At 35.7% G+C, this 18,332-nt stretch overlaps 2 protein-coding genes and 1 pseudogene across 2 annotated transcripts; 2 read left to right on the top strand and 1 right to left on the bottom strand.

Moving 5' to 3' along the window:
* The first annotated feature begins 1,522 nt into the window (after positions 1–1,522).
* On the top strand, positions 1,523–3,687 carry LOC103437278 (uncharacterized). Its single transcript, XM_008375751.4, has 4 exons — positions 1,523–1,792; positions 1,902–2,012; positions 2,694–2,908; positions 3,192–3,687. Exons 2-4 carry the CDS (start codon positions 1,923–1,925, stop codon positions 3,490–3,492), a joined length of 606 nt encoding a protein of 201 aa, XP_008373973.2. The 5' UTR covers positions 1,523–1,792; positions 1,902–1,922; the 3' UTR covers positions 3,493–3,687.
* Positions 3,688–4,621: 934 nt separating this feature from the next.
* Positions 4,622–11,901, top strand: LOC103415489 (protein arginine N-methyltransferase 1.5-like; annotated as a pseudogene).
* A 1,879-nt stretch (positions 11,902–13,780) lies between these two features.
* Positions 13,781–16,169, bottom strand: LOC103420248 (uncharacterized). Its single transcript, XM_029094857.2, has 3 exons — positions 15,614–16,169; positions 15,501–15,530; positions 13,781–13,974 (listed from the first exon to the last, which is right to left on the bottom strand). Exons 1-3 carry the CDS (start codon positions 15,976–15,978, stop codon positions 13,965–13,967), a joined length of 405 nt encoding a protein of 134 aa, XP_028950690.1. The 5' UTR covers positions 15,979–16,169; the 3' UTR covers positions 13,781–13,964.
* Between the last annotated feature and the right edge of the window lie 2,163 nt (positions 16,170–18,332).

The following is an 18,332-nucleotide window of genomic DNA, read 5'->3' as shown; positions in this document are numbered from 1 at the left end:
CCATGTTGATCAACATGCGGTTCTCTTAAATTCTCAATGTTTATATAAACCTTCTTCTTTAATTAATAACTAATAAATTAATTTCATTAGCCCCTTTATTAGGTTTTATTATTTTATAAATACAATAACATAAGGGGGTCAAATGTGTGATGCTAAAAAGCAGGAGGAAGCAACGCAAAGTCTTTAACTTCTCTTGGCCATCATTTGCTTTGATCAGGTCACTCAATTCTTGTGGAGATTTTACATCCCAATTATTGGGAAATGCCCTTTATATGTAAAAGAATTAATTAAGAAATACGAAGTCTTAAACAAATGTCATTGTACTTGTGAGTGGTCGATCAGTGCATTTGGAGATTCTGATATACTTAATTCGTAAGAAATTCTATAGCGTATGTCAATCTTATCTCTCTTTTATTTTATCAATAACATTTTTTAAGTTGATCGAGATTCGAACATTAGAGACTTGCTGCATTTTTTTTAATAAACAATTCTTTCATTTGCTTTATCAATTGCATTTTTTAAGTTGATCTAGATTTGAACGTTAGAGAATTGCTTCATTTTGGAATATTTATGAAAAAAATTCTTTCATACCATGTAGTATTAAATGTTACGAACATTTTTTTTCTTTGAAATGTTACGAGCATTGAATAACGTGAATTAATTCGGATTATAACTTCTCGTAAATTTAGACAATTCAATTTTTGTAGCACTGCAGTGGAACCCCATAGTTATTAGCATGTTTTTGGAGATATTCGAGACTACCAGTATTGTTTGTTTTCATGTTGTTTTATAAAATAGTATGTTCTAACACATTGTATCTTTAGATGTAGTGTAAGATGTTGATATCATTCCTTTGTGCCGTGTTGGTTGGTGTGTGTTAAAAGTTATATATAGAAAGAATAGTTGTTTGTGATTATTTTCTAAAAACAAATAAGGGATTTTCATAATTATTTTCACAAATAAAATCATTCACGAATGATAAACCTACACAATTACAATTGAATAGTTAAATTTTGTTTAATAAAAAAGAACTAACGAATAGCTTTGGCAGTCCACAATTTTGAAGACCAAAAAGACTCACGAAAACATTAAATGGTTAGATTTTAGCATCATACTTATCTCTAATATATATCATATTCACATTTATATACGAGTCGAATGTGAAAATTGCTTTGAATAAGTGAAATCAATTGCTGATTTATTAATAAACTATTACTTACAATGAACAACTAACAAAATATTTGGTACACATAATTTCTTAGTAAACAATCAACAATATTTAATGTTCATTACAACTTGCCAAATTGACATTCATGATTCAACATTCCACACGCAATCTTGAAATATAAAAATATCAGACAATTCCAAAAAATAACAAAATAAAAGACTTCCCACAATTTCCATGGCATTCTGACCGTCCGATCATCACCAACATCTTCCAAAACTAACAGTCCGGGTCCCACAGGTGACTAAAACGGCCCACATACCGTCCAGATTCATCACGGTGACAGTTACTAGCAGCAAGAAAGATAAACGAACGCGCCAAAAGAGTGGTCTAAAAGCAAACTCGCTCTCCCAGCTGAGCTGGCACCGGAGATAAAGGAGGGATTCTAGAACCGGTTCGGTTGACTCTTTAAGTCTTCCGCATAAATAAATAGATAAGACACAATTACAAAATCCCCATAGGGCCATTTCTCTGGATTCCGATTCCCTCAGACGGAGAATCCCAAACCCACCAGTGTAAAACCGGTTCAGAATTCGATTCGATTCCCTCCGACCTCGTTTCTCTCAGGTAATTTTTTCGCTGGGTTCCGGTTCGATTTTGATTTGGGAGATTTTTTGTTGGGTTTTGTTGGAATTATGATTTCAATTTTGTTAAATTTGAATTGTTTTGGTTTCAGGGTAGTGGTGATTTTGCGGCTATGGAGGTGACCGTGAAGCAGATGTCTTTGACAGTGGCACTTTTTGGTGTTCTCTCATTCGTTTTCGGAGTTATTGCCGAAAACAAGAAGGTAATTGTGAATTTTGTGATGTATTCCCTGATTATTTTGTGTATATTGTGTTCTAAAACTGTAGCCTCCCGTGGTAGTTTAGACTATTGACTGAACTAAAAGGAAATAATTGTGGCCTCTTGGACGGTTTGATAGGTGAAATTGGTGAATTTTGTATTAGAACACTGAACACTCAATGGGTCTTTCCGAAATTTGGTAAATATTGTAAAGAAATGTTTCCTTTGTTGTGTGTTTTCCCGTCTTCTCGGCAGGTGAATCACCTGTAGACAAGAGTGAAACTTGTTCGACAATTGAGTGTCCCTTACTAATTTTGAGTAAAACAAAGACAAGTTATTTGTGTATTCATGGTTGGAAGACGTGACACAGAACCGAGCGTAATGGCGTTCTAGGATTCATATAGCCGATCCCACTTAGTGGGAAAAAGCTTTGTTGTTGCTATTGTTGTTGTTTCAAGTTACTGGTGGTGAAATAAATTCTGATTTGCACTTATATGATCGAGCGATTCTGGTTAATAACAAGAAACAAAAGGAAACGTTTCTGTAGGATATTTATCCTAGTGTGTGGAAATTACAGCAGAAAAAATATTACGAGTCCTATTCGTATATTCCCTTTCTTTATTTGTGAAGTAGTTGCATGTCTTCTTTGCTACTAAATAGATTCTTTGTTTTGATCTCTTGACAGCCAGCAGTTGGAACTCCTATCGCTGGGAAAGATGTTGTGATCTGCAAGTATCCTACAGATCTATCAGTTGTCTTCGGGTATCTGTCTTTTGCCTTCCTCCTGGTATCTACAGTCGCTGGATTCTTGTCGTTGTTTTACCCATACAAAGGGAAGTCCCTCCCACAAGCTGCTTTGTTCCGAAGCACTAGTTTCGTCATATTCTTCAACATTTCTCTGTGAGTGTTCTTTTCTGTGCGTCGCATTTTTGTATATATCTATATTAGATTTTGAACTCTGACAAGTTCTATGATGCCGGCAAGTCATCTGCTTTTCATTGCCTATATAAACATATTTCGTCTACCATTTCTGGATCTGTTAGCTTTTATGTCACGCAGGATGCATCAAATAGTTTAGAGTAGCTGACCAAGATAAATTCCATTATGCCACCACTGTGACCGTAAAAGCTGCTCCACCCACTCTTTCTAATCGCTGTTCGTTGGTGATGGTTCTATTACGCAGGCTTACAGCAGGACTAGCTGCGGCTCTGTTGCTATGGCCTACAATAACCGAGCAACTTCATCTCACAAGAAACGTTCATCGCAATCTCAAAACAACCTGTCCAACTGCTAAGACGGGTCTCCTTGGTGGCGGTGCTTTTGTATCCCTTGATGCGTCGCTCTTTTGGTTGGTTGCCCTCATGTTAGCCGACAACGCTCGAGAGGACTATTTTGAGGAGACAGAAAAGGATGTTAAGGGTGAATATGGACAGGTTTCTGCAATCGATTTCGATGGACATGCCAATATTAAAGGAAGTGCTTGAAGTGTGCTAGCGTCGCGAGAAGCGGCTAGGATGTCTGTTTCATAAGTACTCTTCTATTTCCTATCTATGTTCGTAAGCTTGCGTGTCGAGCAACTTTATGTAGTGAAAATGCGTGTAGATACGGTTGGAGATTGTTCGGTACTATCTATATGTGGTTATGGATTTGGTAAAATGAAGCATGATGAACTTTTTAAATTGACCTCTCCAACTCTTCCTCAAATTTTCTTTCCACTAGTTAGTAGTTGCTATTTAATTCTTAGCAAACCTTTAAAGAAAGGGATATCATTTTTTTATTAAAAGGGAATTAGTTGTGGGGTTTACACCACATCGAACTTTAATAATTCGAACTATCTATTTTTCAAGTTGCACTTCTTAAATCATCCTTAAAATATTAGTCAATTTGAAAATATTTGAGACATCTAACTGAGTTTAAAGAAATTGACGAACACTTTGTTCTATAAGAAATAATGAAATTTCATTGTGATAATTAAATAAGAAATAGTTTAGGATTAAATTGAATTTTTGCAAGGATAATTTATGAATCGAGACTTACAAAATAGACAATTCGGATCATTGAAGTTTGATGTAGGGTGAGTTTCACAACTAATCTCTATTTAAAAAAAAATGAAAGGTTATGTTATTTCTTATATCACAAGTTAAAGCTTATTTGTGCAAAAAATCGATCAAATTAGTGATCGTTTAGTACTAATTCATATGTATCAAACAAACCGAATATTTTGTTAACTATTAAGATTTTCAAGATGAATCATCTAAAATTTTGTTCGTTAGTAATCCAAACGATTTCGATTGTTTAATAATTCATGTAATGGAAAGATAATCTATTTCCATTAAGTGATTTATTAGATAATCGAAAACAAAGGATCTTGAAGAGTATTCACATAAGAGCTGCAAGAGAGGGCCCTAGACCAGCTGAAAAAAGCCCAACGGTTTTGATTATGATGCCTGCAATGAGAAATCGAATACAGAATTATGCTTCGGTTCTTAGGGCTGGGCCGTAACAACCCAGATTACCACTGGGCTTTTCATGCCACAAATTAAAATTCAATCTTATCCGTTAAACTAATCCGGTCAAACCCGTCTACCCAAAAACCCTAGTCCTAAAGCTCCGCAAACCCTATTTAGACGCAGCTCATTTCCGTTGACATCAAATCAATCAAAAACCCCACCAAAACCCTACTCTACTTCCACACTCTCCTCCTCCTGCTCTGCGTGGAGCAAAATGCCACTCGGGCAAAGAGCCGGCGACAAGAGCGAGTCTCGGTTCTGCGGCGTGGAGACCGAGTTCAACGATGACATGCCCCACGTCCTCGCTTTCAATCTCTCCCATGGCTCCTTCGACTTCGTCCTCGCTCCTTTGGTCCGTACATTTCTCCTTTCTTTTTCCTAATTATTTTTCAAATTTCGTATTTCATTTGATTCTTCTGTTTATGTTGAGGAATGAATGGAAAAGTTGATTGGAATTTGTGTTTTGTGATGCTCGTATGGAAATGGTGGCCAATTAGCCAGTCACATAATCGGCTTCGCAGCTTCTCTTTTGATGTGAATGGTCAGTAAGCTCACCAATAGCAATGCCGCGTTGGTGGCTGTTGCTCGTGCAGCTGCTCGACTATGCAGCTTCACTCTACGGCCACTAACTACATTAGTATCAAATTCGACTTAACAATATTAGAAATGTTGATGATTCACTCCAATTGTTTGTTGATATGACTTGTATAGTTGTTTTTGTCGAGGAGTGATAGAAATAGTCAATTGAAACTTGTTTTTTGTAATTCTTGTATGGTGGCCAATTAGCCAGTCACATAATTGGCTTTTCAGCTGTTTTTTATGATGTGAATGGTCAGTAAGCTCACCGACAGCAATGCCATGTTGGTGGATGTTGCTTATGCAGCTGCTCGACAATAGAGCTTCACTCCACAGCCACTAACTACATCAATATCAGTTTCCATTTGAAATGATCGTAAATATTGATTATTTCCTTGTCAATCATTTGTGGGTATGAATTTCTTAGTTAATGTTTCTATGTTGTCTGGCAGACTTGTTTTGTCGGCGTTTGGGAAATTTCTTTGCAATTGGTGGCTAATTAGCCAGTCACATATAGCCAGAGATGGCTTCTGTTTTGTGTGAATGTTCAGTAAGCTCACCGAAAGTAAGGCTCTGTTGGTAGTCCTTAATGGTGAACTGTAACCTCTGGTTTCACCTTTAGGTTATTAATACTTTGTTAAATTTGTGACACCTTTGTATTTCTTATCCTTGGTGGCTATGAGGACTTTCCTTTGAGCTACAAAGGTTTTTATCTTATAGCTTGTTTGGTATCGACTGTCATGTATGTCAAATGCATTACATATTCATGTGGTGTTAATTTTCTGACTTCTGTTCAGCAAATTGTTTGTACTGCTAAGTGTTTGTCTGTGTATGATCATTTTCCCCCCTTTGCTTTCTTTGATCACTGATGCACAACTTGCACAAAGGGTAGTGATTCTTTTTCAACTTCATGATGTAGATGGATCCTGCTTACCGACCAAGCTTAATGCAAAAAGACAGTGGTGTTTCTGGTGTTCTTCCATTTGCTGGGTCAGACTTGGTTTTGAGTCCTTCCCAATGGAGTGGTCATGTCGTTGGTATGTACTTCTCTAGACTTTGCTTGTGTTACATTGTCTTCTCTTGGTAATTTAATGGACTTTACTCAACTTAAGTTTTATGTTTACTAAGAACTTGGCTGAATAATAATGGATTTGATGGGATAAGCCTGTTTACTTTTCAACCACATTTTCCCTTGTCTCCTATGACTGCTCATAGTGGTTTTTTGAATTTATTCAGGAAAGGTTAGCTCATGGATTGACTTAGATTCAGAAGATGAGATCCTCCGGTGCGATTCAGAAACTACTTTGAAGCAAGATATAGCATGGGCTTCTCATTTGTCCCTGCAGGTTGATAGCATTGAAATTTGTTTATTTATTTATTGGAACTGCAGTGTTGTGAAATATTTGAATTGCTATCTCAGGCCACATGCTAAGCTGAATAATTTTCTGTGTGCTTTGCTAATAATTGATTCTGGAAAATGGTTATTGAGTTTTACTGTCTTGCTGGCTTTTAATTGTCATCTATTGCTTGGTGCAGGCATGCCTTCTTCCAGCTCCAAAGGGGAAATCCTGTGCTAATTATGCTCGATGTGTAAATCAGCTTTTACAGGGCCTAAGCAGTACGCAGGTACCATTGTTAATCCAAATCAGTTTACATATTTTGACCTGTTTGTGTAATCTACTTTTTGAGCTCATTGGGTTTTCCATTCATGTTATGTTCTATTGTAGTTGTGGTTGCGGCTTCCATTGGTCAAGTCAGACAGTGAAACCATGGATGTAAACACTGATACCTCGGTGAGTGATGTCCCTTCTGATTAAGTTTTCAAAATAGGTTTACCATTTTGATAATTATTTCCTTCTTTTGGTGGAGCTCGTAGTTTCCAGCGACTGGTTTTTCAACTTATATCATGACTCTTGGCTAATATATACTGCATTTTACATAGATGTTCAACCTCTGTTGCATATGGCTCTTGTTGACCCTACAAAATGATAACTCTTGTGCTAAATCTACTAATAAGCATGATGAGTTGGGATGTGTAGTACTTGATCTTCTTTTGTAGTCCGTATAAAGGCTTTGTTGTTAGATGTCGTATACCAAAGAGGGAGGTCGGGTGTGGAGAGTTGCCTCTTTTTTATTGTGCATTCAGTTGGGTAGTCAAACTTATATGGGGTTTAAACCTTCTGCTTAAACTTGGCCTTCTTTATGTGTGTGAAATAATGGCATGATGATTGACAATTTCACATACCAGATGATAAAACTCATTTTTCTTTAACTTTTTTTTTTTTTTTTTTTTTTGCAGGATGATTCTTGGGAGATTTGGAATTCATTTTGCATGCTATGTGAACATCACAGTCAGTTATCAGTTGCTCTTGATGTTTTGTAAGTGTAACAATGACCATTTTCTTATAACTTGTGTGATTTGTGTTTATGTGTTTTGATTGTGCCTGAAGTAATTTTCATTTTATTTTAATCTGAACAACTTTCTTTTCTCCTCAGGAGTTCACTACCTTCTGTAAACTCTCTTGGACGCTGGTTTGGGGAATCTGTTAGAGCAGCCATATTCAGTACTGATGTAATTATATGCTAATTGGTGTATTAGGGAAACCTTAAGTTGATTACTTGTTGGTTCGATTGTTGCTTAATTTTCTAATAGTGGTCTTGTTCATTGCCAGTGCTTTCTAACAAATGCCTGAGGCTATCCATGTCTGTCAAAGCGCCACCAGAATCTTGTTCATGGGCTTTTCAATCATTCCATGCAGGTATTTAAGAAGAAGTTATCAATGGTATTTCTATGTACCGTTGGAGTTTGTTTTCCATTTCTGTGCATTGCAGCATAAGCAACCCATAGTTTAACATTTCTTTTTATGGTTTACCTTCTTTCCGAATTGTTTCTATGGTTATTGCTCAGAAGTTACTTACAATCTCAAGCAAGTTCCAATCTAAGTATGATTTTGTAGTTGCAAAAATTCTTTATAGACATCGTTAGTTTGTTTTAGATCTTATGGTCAACTTCTTGCAATATTTTCTAATCTTTGTCATCATGGAAAATTTAATTGCAGATAGTTCTATCAGGAGAACCAGTGCATAGTCTTCCCAAGATAAATTCACTTATAGCTGCCAATGATAATGATAATAATGTTGATGGTAAGACCTACCTTCTGTATACAAGTGCATTGTCTTGAATAATAGAAACTTGTATGGTAATTGAACTATTTGAGGCAGAAAAGCTAAGCCAATATATGTAACTTAGTTATTTTTCAAGTGCTTCAAGTTGTCTTTTAAAGTGCTACTTTTATTTCCTAAATGATTTTTGTTCGATTCTGAACCTTAGGATTCATATAGATCAAATACAAATATGAAGGAAACAATGTAAAGGGAAAACATTTATTTATTAATTTTGCTGACACAGAACAAAATCAAGAAGCAAGGTAGAAGATACCTAGACAAAGAAAACACTTTCAGTTTAACACAATGTATTTTCATAAAGCGATTACCCCAACCATATAAGTTGAGTTTCTTAATAGCTATGTCCATTGTCTTATATTATTCTTGACATCCAGGTGTCCAGCAACATCCGTTGAGGCTATATTTGGATTATGTTGGCTATCTCTACCAGAGGATGGATCCCCTTCCGGAGCAAGAACGGCTTGAGGTGCCTATCCCTCTCTCTTTCTTTCTCTGTGCGTGTGTATTTGGATTTTGGAAATTTTTTTCCCAGCTCTTAATTTTTTCTAACCCTTTAAGTCTCTTATGGCAGATTGGTTACAGGGATTACTTGCCGTCACCCTTACAGGTACGGTTATTTCCCAAGTGATTGGATTATTGTCTTTTGATTAGTACATACCTTAATCGCTCTTTTCCTATTTTCATTGTTACATGTGATTTTCCATCCTCTTGTAATCAAATACAAGTTAGGCTAACTCTGCTATTCTATTGCAGCCTCTCATGGATAATCTAGAAGCTCAAACCTATGAGACATTTGAGAAGGACACAATGAAATATATTCAGGTATGCCTGCATTTGCAAATAATTGCATAAACGATCATTTCAGATATTTTTACATTGTTATTTTCTAATCTGCCAGACCCTGCGTAAAGCGGGAGTCTTGTGCACTGGGTACGACCTTTTTTATAATCATATTTAAATACATCAACAACACATTGGACTTTGTTTATGTTTATTTTTCCTTTTTCTTTTTCTTCTTGGAGGGACCGAGGTTTCTTCTGAAAGGGAAGACATAGTAATGCTTATTACTTTATATTGATCTAAATTGTAATAGTTTGTTCTTATCTTTGTTAGTACCAAAGAGCAATTTGTAAAGCTTTACAGGACAGGGTTCCAGATGACAAGGCATCTTCTGTAACTACCGTAAGCTGCTCACTTGTCACTTTGCTTTCCCAAGTTACTCATGAATGGTGTTTTATTAAGTTTGATGACAAAATGTCCTGACATTGCCTATGTGATATTTGCATTTGTGTTAAGGTATTGATGGTTTTAGGAGCAGGACGTGGACCTCTTGTAAGGGCATCATTGCAGGTGCCTTCTCTTCCTTCTGCGTACTTGTTTTTAGATTATGTTGTTTATCTTCAGACTTGATATTATATGTAGCAGGTCATATTGATGTGGATCCAATTCCACTTGTTCATATGTAGGCAGCTGAAGAAACTGGGCGCAAGCTTAAAGTGTACGCTGTCGAAAAAAATCCAAATGCAGTTGTTACACTTCATGTGAGTTGCAAATTCTCTCTTTATCTTGTTTCTTTCTATGCTAAGTTGTAAAATTATGTTTCTAGGATGTGCAACTCATCATGCTGTACATTAACACAAAAAAGGTGTTACTGTGGGTATTTGTTTGAAGTAGACTTTCCTTGTTTTTTCATCTTACACATTTTTTATTTTGACGTGTCTATGTTTGTTGGAGCAGAGCTTGGTTAAACTGGAGGTGTGGGAAAACATTGTTTCCATAATTTCATGTGATATGCGTTACTGGGATGCTCCAGAGAAAGCTGACATTTTGGTATGCAAGTAATCTTATAATAACATATTTTTGTTTTTTGGTTTCCTTATTAACATTGCCTTTGATTGTGTAATAGGTTAGTGAATTGTTGGGTTCTTTTGGTGATAACGAGCTGTCTCCTGAGTGCCTTGATGGAGCTCAGAGACTTTTGAAGGATGATGGAATCTTGATACCTTCATCGTATGGATACTTTTTTCTTTATTTTGTATTTTTTATCAAAGGTGCTTCCCTGTTATGATCTGTCCAAAAGTCAGTATTGACATTGTGATATCTTGTCGTGAGATTGTCCAGATTTCATGGTGTCTAAATGTTCAACATCAATACTTCCATTTGAAAGCTATTTTTTGGAGTTTTCTCCATTAGCGTCTTCTCTAAAAAGCCTATGCGCCTGTTTTCAGGTACACGGGTTTTATCCAACCGGTGACTGCTTCAAAGCTTTACAATGATGTATGCCCGTGTCTTTGTGCCCAAAGGTTTTCATTTCTATCTGTTTGAAGATTCCATTGTAAAGTTTTGTGGTTATCTTTCAGGTTAAGTCGCGCACAAAGATATTGCACACTTTGAAACTGCTTATGTTGTTAAATTGCACAACATTGGAAGACTTGCTCTTCCTCAACCTGTGAGTTTTTTTCACTGGACTGATTCGGTAATTAATTTTATGAACTGGATTGTATAGGGAGTCATTATTCGGCAATCATTTAGTCACGAACACTGGATTTTTTGTTAGGTTTTCACGTTTGATCACTCAAAACGCTCTACTGACAAAAGCAATAACCGGTACACGAAGTTGCAGTTTGGAATAACAAGTGATACTGGCTCAGCCATGATTCACGGTATGTGGCGGCGTAGTTTTTCTTTAGGTGATTAATATTCTTGAATGAAAATAAGTCAGTATGTTGCATTTTGTGAACATGACTAAATTCTACTTTGATTGTGCTGTTGACTCATTGGGCCTATTTTTCGCGTCACTAAAATTTCTTTTCTACACCTCCAGGATTTGCTGGCTATTTTGATGCAACATTATACAAAGAAGTTCATCTTGGCATTGAACCATCAACATCAACACCAAACATGTTTAGCTGGTAATGCAGTCCCTCCTATCCTTTTCTTGTTAGGCTACCGCTTGCCATCGTTTGTGCTTTGCTTTTTCTTTACGATTATTAGTTCTTGAAGAAAATATTCAATTTTTCCCCCTAGTTATTTTATTTTTTTAATGGTTACTTGTTCTATAAGTGCTAAACACATGATGGCTAAAGCTTATGCGGTAGTTGTATGGCTTACGTGCTGTTTATCGTTACCCTCAGGTTCCCGATATTTTTCCCACTAAGGACACCTATTACGCTTAGTCCTGGCGCTTCTCTTGAACTACATTTCTGGCGGTGTTGTCATCCTACCAAGGTAATATTCTTTCTTGTTTAACAAAGATTGAGGCCATTATCCAAGGGATAATAATATATTTGAGCAAAAGAATAGTGTGCTGCTGCATCTCTTTGACGTGTTTTCGGTTTTTTATGAACAATAAGCCTAGTTCATATGGATCGGTGATGGTGATGCAGGTTTGGTACGAATGGTGCGTGGCTTCGCCCTCCAGTTCGCCAGTTCACCAGTTCACAACAGCAACGGACGTTCATACTGGGTTGGGCTCCAGTAGCCCCGCGATTTTGTTCTACAACAAGTTTCGACATCTATGCCCATTTTCATAGCGGTGTGAACTAGTTTTGGTGCCTCCGCTGCCGCAGATCGGGGCAAATATTTCACCTGAGTTCCTTTTTACGCAGAATATATATATATATATGTATATAAGCAAATAGCAATGTATACCAAGTGTAAACTGTTAAGATTTCATTTTTTGTTGTTTGTTTCCATAAAATTGCATCTGGACATGATATACCGGAACCACTTGATTAGGAGATAAAGACAGGCTCTAAGCAGTGTTTTTAGTTTATTTGAAATGATTAAAAATTGTCTTTTCAAGAGAGATAAGTCAAAGATTTTCAAGGCAATTTTTTATTTACCTACTTTTTAGTTATTTTTAACTAGCATGTGCCCAACTCTGTGTGTGACGGTGTCAACATTTTTTATTTTTTATTTTGAAATAGAAAGGAGAGAGAAAGAGAGTGAGGAGAGAGGTTTTTATTTTTTAAATTAAAAAATGTGCTAGGATGATGTGTTGGTGAGATTTGAAAAGAGAAAAAAAATTGATTTGTGCAAACTACATTACTATCTAAGGAAAATTAATGAAAAGGGTTTGAAAACTTTGAGTTTTAATGATAAGGACAAAATAATTGGTAAAGTAAATAGTACCATGTTTGATTTTTTAGTGTAAAAATATGATTTTTCGTTAAAATGAACAGTACCGTATGCGTTTCGTTAAAACTTCCATCTATCTATGGTTATATGTTGTGATAGAAGATTAAATTGTTTTTTTACTTTTTTTTTGCTTGAAAAAAATAATTTTATTAAGAAATAATTTAGATAATAATAGATAAAATAAGAGATGATACAATACATTATTATAGGTAAACGAGCTCAAATCTAATTTTCTTATGAAGTTATTATTTTAATCCTTTAATTAAAATTGAACATGAATAAAATATATGAACAGAAGTGTAATTTTACACAACAAAAATTTTGTTTTTTTTTCTTTTCAAGGCCTCACTCTCTTCTCTCTCCACTCACACGTTCTCTCACTCTTCCTCTCTATCTCTATTTTAAAAACAAAAATAAAAGAATTTCCTGCACACTTTGTATTCGCTCGTATGCTAGTAAATATTAAGTTAGTAGAGTACCCTTTTAAAAAGGCAAGGTGGCGTTTGCCAAATTAAAAATCTAAGACTTTCCTCGTTGGTTGCCACATCCTTATCCTTTGGAATGTCCGAAGGTGAAATAATCCCGTGGTAAGTTGGGCGTTTATCAGTGTCGTCCATTTTATTAGATACTATCGATATTTTTATAGAAATATTTAAAAAAACAAAAATAAGGATAGAGTCTAAACTTCACCTTTCATTGGAGAAGCTCTCAAATTTAAGCTAAAATCGATAGATACTGTTGATATTTTTGACTTATTTGTTAAATATCAGAAAAACTCATATATTTCGTCTAAACCAATGTTTAATAATCTCTAAAGTTTTATTCTAAATTTCTATCATTTCCATCGAAAACAATCAATATCGATATCAATATTTGATATTCGGATATATCAGTTTTCACCGATAACAAGATTTTAAGCACTGGTGTTTATTGATCAAGTGCAAAGATATTTCTATATACTAGGAACATAAACGGGTATATCACGTGTCAGGACTCATAATACAAGTGGAAAAAGGAATATATTTTTAATTGTCCACACTTCTATTATGACACATGATCTATCGACACATTTTAGGCACCGAAAAATCGAGATCTAACTGGGATCTCAGGCAACTCGGCTTTTAAGTACCGAAGATACTGTTGATACCTCTCCACAAAAGCTTGAAGAAAATGATACACAGATTCAACGTCAAATATTGACTAGAAACTCAGTACCAGTCATGCTGTGATCGGAACCAGTGACAGTCCTGAAAAATCAGTAACTAGACATCTCGACGCACCGAAGTGCATCGAGAATCCATGGCCTCTGTGACCGGCATAGAGGGCCAGACATGGGTATATTGCATATAAAACTTTGAAATATCGCTAACAAGAGCTAAAATCCTTATAAATGCACATTATCAAAACACTGAAGTTTGCAAGATACTGTTTTCACCCAATCGCTAACAAAAGCTAAAATCCTTAGAAATTATATGTTAGAATACAGATCCTTTCTACCAATGCCGATCGTTCATTCGAACTTTCCATTATCACTATAGCCAAATTTAACGACTCCTGCAAACCCAAACCAGAAAAGAAACCATGTAAGAAAATCATCCAACACACAAATCACCAAAACTGAAAAGTTAAATGAACAAATAAACACTTCGCGACGAAACCCATTTCCACAAAACTCAGTCCACAGAAAATTATAAATCCCAGTCAACAAAGTGATGCACTACAAAAAACAATACTCTAAATTTATATGTGGTTAATAAGCTCTGTGACATTTAGAAGGCCATGGTTGTGGCTATTTTGAAGTGTGGCTGATAAGTAATGCGGCTGAACTACATTGGCAAAATTCACGAGACCAAAGTATAGGGCAGGTCAAAAACTGTGTTTGGGTGACGGACTTCAAAGTATGAAATTGCGAAGTGATGGTATTTTAATGTGATGGAGTATTATGCACTTGTTTAGTCAACCTGCTCACTAAAGTGCAACTGAATCATAGATTTCCCAGTTTAATTTCAAAGTTCATCTCAAACCCTAACAGGCATAAAAAATATATAACAATCTGAATCAGCAATTGTTAAAGACATACCAGAAAACAACACAGTCCAAGTATGCAAATATGCAAATATGATTTCCAGTTCCAATCAAGCTTATATTTATCAACTTTCTCTACAACAGAACAAATCACCCACTTCTTAAAGAGGAAATGGTTTTCGTTATTCAAGAACAGGCTAGAAGATTGCAAGAGATAGATGCACTAAAATTGGGCAAAAGGAACACCCTGTAGGTTGCGGAACAAAGTGAAGCAGGGAAATTGAAAGGTTGGCCGCATCCACTGAAGAACCAGAGAGTGAAGAGGAGGTGCCATTCAATGTAGAACAAGAGAAAAAAGAGGCAAGGAAGAAAGGAATATAGAATAGGGACTTGTTTCAATGAAGTAAACAAGACAAATAAAGAGCAAAAATCCTTTTATTAATGTACATATAGAAGACATACCGAATTATACAAAATTTGGGAGCTGTTCCCACCAGAAAAATCATATTACCTTTGAATACAAATTATCGCTTTGAATACTACAGGTTTCAATACAACTAGAAATAATAAAGCAGAAGATGTTAATTCGAAAAGAAAAGCTTTCTCTCATGGCTATACCTCAAAAAAGCACAAACAATGTTACGACTCCTGCAATCCGAACCAGAACCAGAACAGGAATCATCAAACACACAAATCACCAAGTTGAATGAACAAAAACAGTTTCCAACAAAACCCATTTCCTCAAAACTTAGTTCACGGAATAAAGAGATGAGGGACAAGCAGGTCAGCAAAGTGATACAACTCACCAAAATAAAAAACCCTAAATTGGCAAACCACAAGACCCTGCAAAAGATAAAATCAAAGAACATATCTCGAAAACAACAAAATCCGAATTTCAGTTCCACCCAATCTTATATTCCTCCAACTTTAAAATAGATATCTAAGCACAGATCAGAAAACAAGAAAATCAAAACACAAAGTAGAAAATCAAAACTTGTTAAGGACAGATTAGATATTAGAATCAGAGAGAAAGAGGAGAGACGATGTACACTCACACAAATGTTGTTCCAACACGGGATACCAACCTAACAAGCAAAACACATAAATTTAGGTTAGGAATCGATACGATATCATCACAAATTTAGCTGAGTAAAGCTCTCAAATTTACCTCAAGCGGCGGAGATCGGGGATCACTACTGGGTAACACTTCAGTTTCTTGTCCACTATCCGGAAAGTGACTTTCCCGTATTTGGCAAAATCGTTTGCTGCCAAGATACATTTCGGTGGCAAGATATTTGGCGCTGTTTCGTCGCCGGAAATCAAGGCGGTGACATGAATGCTCCGCTGAATACGAGAACCAGAGGTTCGGTTTATGAACTGCCTACCCTTGATATAGATGCTCTCTCCAGATCTGAGCCTACAGATCAGTTTCCCATCCTTTTCATGTTTTTCAAACATCGACACCTCCGTTATGACAAGAACCGCGCCTGTCTCGTTCCCAACCTCTGCAGCTCGACAGAGGACGCCGCCCATTAAATGTTAGTGCTTTGTATTCGTATTGGATTCGATTTTGTGAGTTCGGAGAGTTTCGAATGATAGCGGAAACGGGATGCAATGTGGAACACTGTCCCTCTTTAAGATTCTGGTACCAACGCCGCCATTTGAGACCTCACGTGCTCTGCACGTGTATAATAAAACAAACACCGCATGCTGTGACGGCTGACAGAATTTATCTGTCAAGATAGCTGACAGAATATCCATATACTAAATCTCAGTTCAACAGTAATGTTCGTCTATTGACATAAAAAACAAAAAAAACAAAAACAAAAAAAAAGCTACATGATGTTTAGATAACTAAAATAAACTTGAAATTTGGAATAAATTCATAATTTACAAATTCCCTTATTTGTATTTTTAAGTATAAAAATTTAAAATTTTCGCATGAAAAAATAAAAAATTTAGAATTTGAAACCTCAAATTCTCAATTTTAAAATTTAGGTGTAATTTCACTTCCATTTTCACTTTTACCTCAACTCGTTCACGTAGTCTCTCTCGGTTGGGTTTTCTCTTTGGCGCTAACCCAATTCTCCATGATGCAGATTGTTCCCATTTTCACTTCCGTTGAGGTCTATTTTTGTGTTAAGAGGAATTGGTGGGGCAATTGGTACTTTGCTCTGCATTTGAGCAATGTTTATGTTTTTACCTATTTTGATAATGCTTGGATTGCTTCATGGTTTTTAATTGGGTTTTTGTGTACGAGTTAAATAGATAGTTCATAGGTTTGGTTCCATATTTATTGGGAAAAGAAAAACACTAAAAGGGGAACATAATAACCCTAGCACGATTATGTATGAAATAAATTAAATTTGTTAAATACTCATATTTTGAGTGTTTTTGTTTGGAAGAAAACTACTAAACTCCAAATATGTATGGAGTAGATTCATTATATAACAGGTTAATTGTATGGGTTACCGCTTTATTACTTACTAGAAAAACTGCCCGCGCATTCCCTAATTTCAACAGAAAGACATACAAATAAAAAGAGAGAAATTCACCAAAAAACTCGAAAACCTTGCGGGGAGCTGTTATGCTAGTATGCCCTCTTATGTTTAAGGAGCAATTGAAAGAAAATAGTTCGTGAACATCACGCTTCTGCTGGTAGCGCAATGCGTCGAACGAATTTGATTTCACAGCAGTACAACCAAAAAATCAAATAACGTAATTGAAGAAAAACAAAGATTAATAGCCATATACACCTATCCATTTTCTTTTGTGTACAAAATTTGTCATTTGCGCCTAATTTGAAGTCATGCTTGTTTAGAGATATAATCATAGCAAATAGAAAGACTCAATCCATTGCTAACACCAGCAACCATAATTTCCTACCTAAAACAACTTAGCTCAATAGATTTCTTAGGAATTAGGATGCCTAAATCTCTTGAAAATCAAATCAAAGCTACAAAGTGATTCGCTTAAAGCGATCAACATATCAAACCGAGTCCAAGATCACCAGCCGCATTCAGATATATACTCAAAATAATTTATTAGTACAATATAAACTTATATTTTGACCAAGAAAAAAGACAGTTCATAGATATATTTCACCATTTAAATCACAAAATCGAATGCAACAACAATTCTTGGAATAGGGGATCCTTCAATGTTATGAAACATCCAAACCGATCTTAAAACTACAAATGTAAGCACCAAACTCTGTAAAGGAATCATCTCTGATACAACATTTGCCTATCTGCCTTCTCTCATCCCCTTCACATATATATTCAACCATTTTGGTGCACTACAAATTCGAGAAAAAATCAAGTCGGCCTCTGCCGTGCAAATGGTTTGTTCCACTTATTTTCTCCAGTTCCCAAAACTATAGATATGACCGTAATAAAACATACATGACCCTCACAGAGTGCAGCCCCCTAGCAATCTAACAAAGAGAGATTTACGTCAAAAGAGAAAAAGAAAAGAGCTTTAAATGCGAGTTATTTGGTTTGTTTTCATTTTCTATTCTTCTCTTACGGACTAGGCATACACCTATCCATCCATCTACCCTACATGTATAAATCTATATACACACATATATTCACACACATCTATATACACGGACAACATTGAGTTCAATCCAAATCTATAGTCCTAACAATGTAACTGTTTAAATCAGAACATATTGATCATCATGAATTGCAGCATTAGCATTCTAATTAGAAACTTGTAGCCATAAAATTGAACATTTCACTACCGTGTTTGATTGCATTAAACAATCCAATTACCGATAATTACCTTAGCAGAAGCTTGAATTTCTCTGGCAGTCATATCCAAAGCAAGTGCATAGCCTTAAACCATCCAATTTTCACCAATCAAATTTAAAGTCAAAACCA

The sequence above is a fragment of the Malus domestica genome, chromosome 15 (genome assembly GCF_042453785.1).
Source record: "Malus domestica chromosome 15, GDT2T_hap1".
NCBI classification, from domain to species: Eukaryota; Viridiplantae; Streptophyta; class Magnoliopsida; order Rosales; family Rosaceae; genus Malus; species Malus domestica.
This window is presented reverse-complemented; position numbering and strand designations above follow the sequence as displayed.

Excerpts from the sequence above, each read along its gene's own strand:
- LOC103420248 (XM_029094857.2), bottom strand. The coding sequence starts at position 15,978 with ATGGGCGGCGTCCTCTGTCGAGCTGCAGAGGTTGGGAACGAGACAGGC. Across the intron at positions 15,531-15,613 it reads CCCGATCTCCGCCGCTTGAG|GTTGGTATCCCGTGTTGGAA; the intron begins GTAAATTTGAGA and ends TTTGCTTGTTAG.
- LOC103437278 (XM_008375751.4), top strand. The coding sequence starts at position 1,923 with ATGGAGGTGACCGTGAAGCAGATGTCTTTGACAGTGGCACTTTTTGGT. Across the intron at positions 2,013-2,693 it reads TTATTGCCGAAAACAAGAAG|CCAGCAGTTGGAACTCCTAT; the intron begins GTAATTGTGAAT and ends ATCTCTTGACAG. Across the intron at positions 2,909-3,191 it reads ATATTCTTCAACATTTCTCT|GCTTACAGCAGGACTAGCTG; the intron begins GTGAGTGTTCTT and ends TCTATTACGCAG.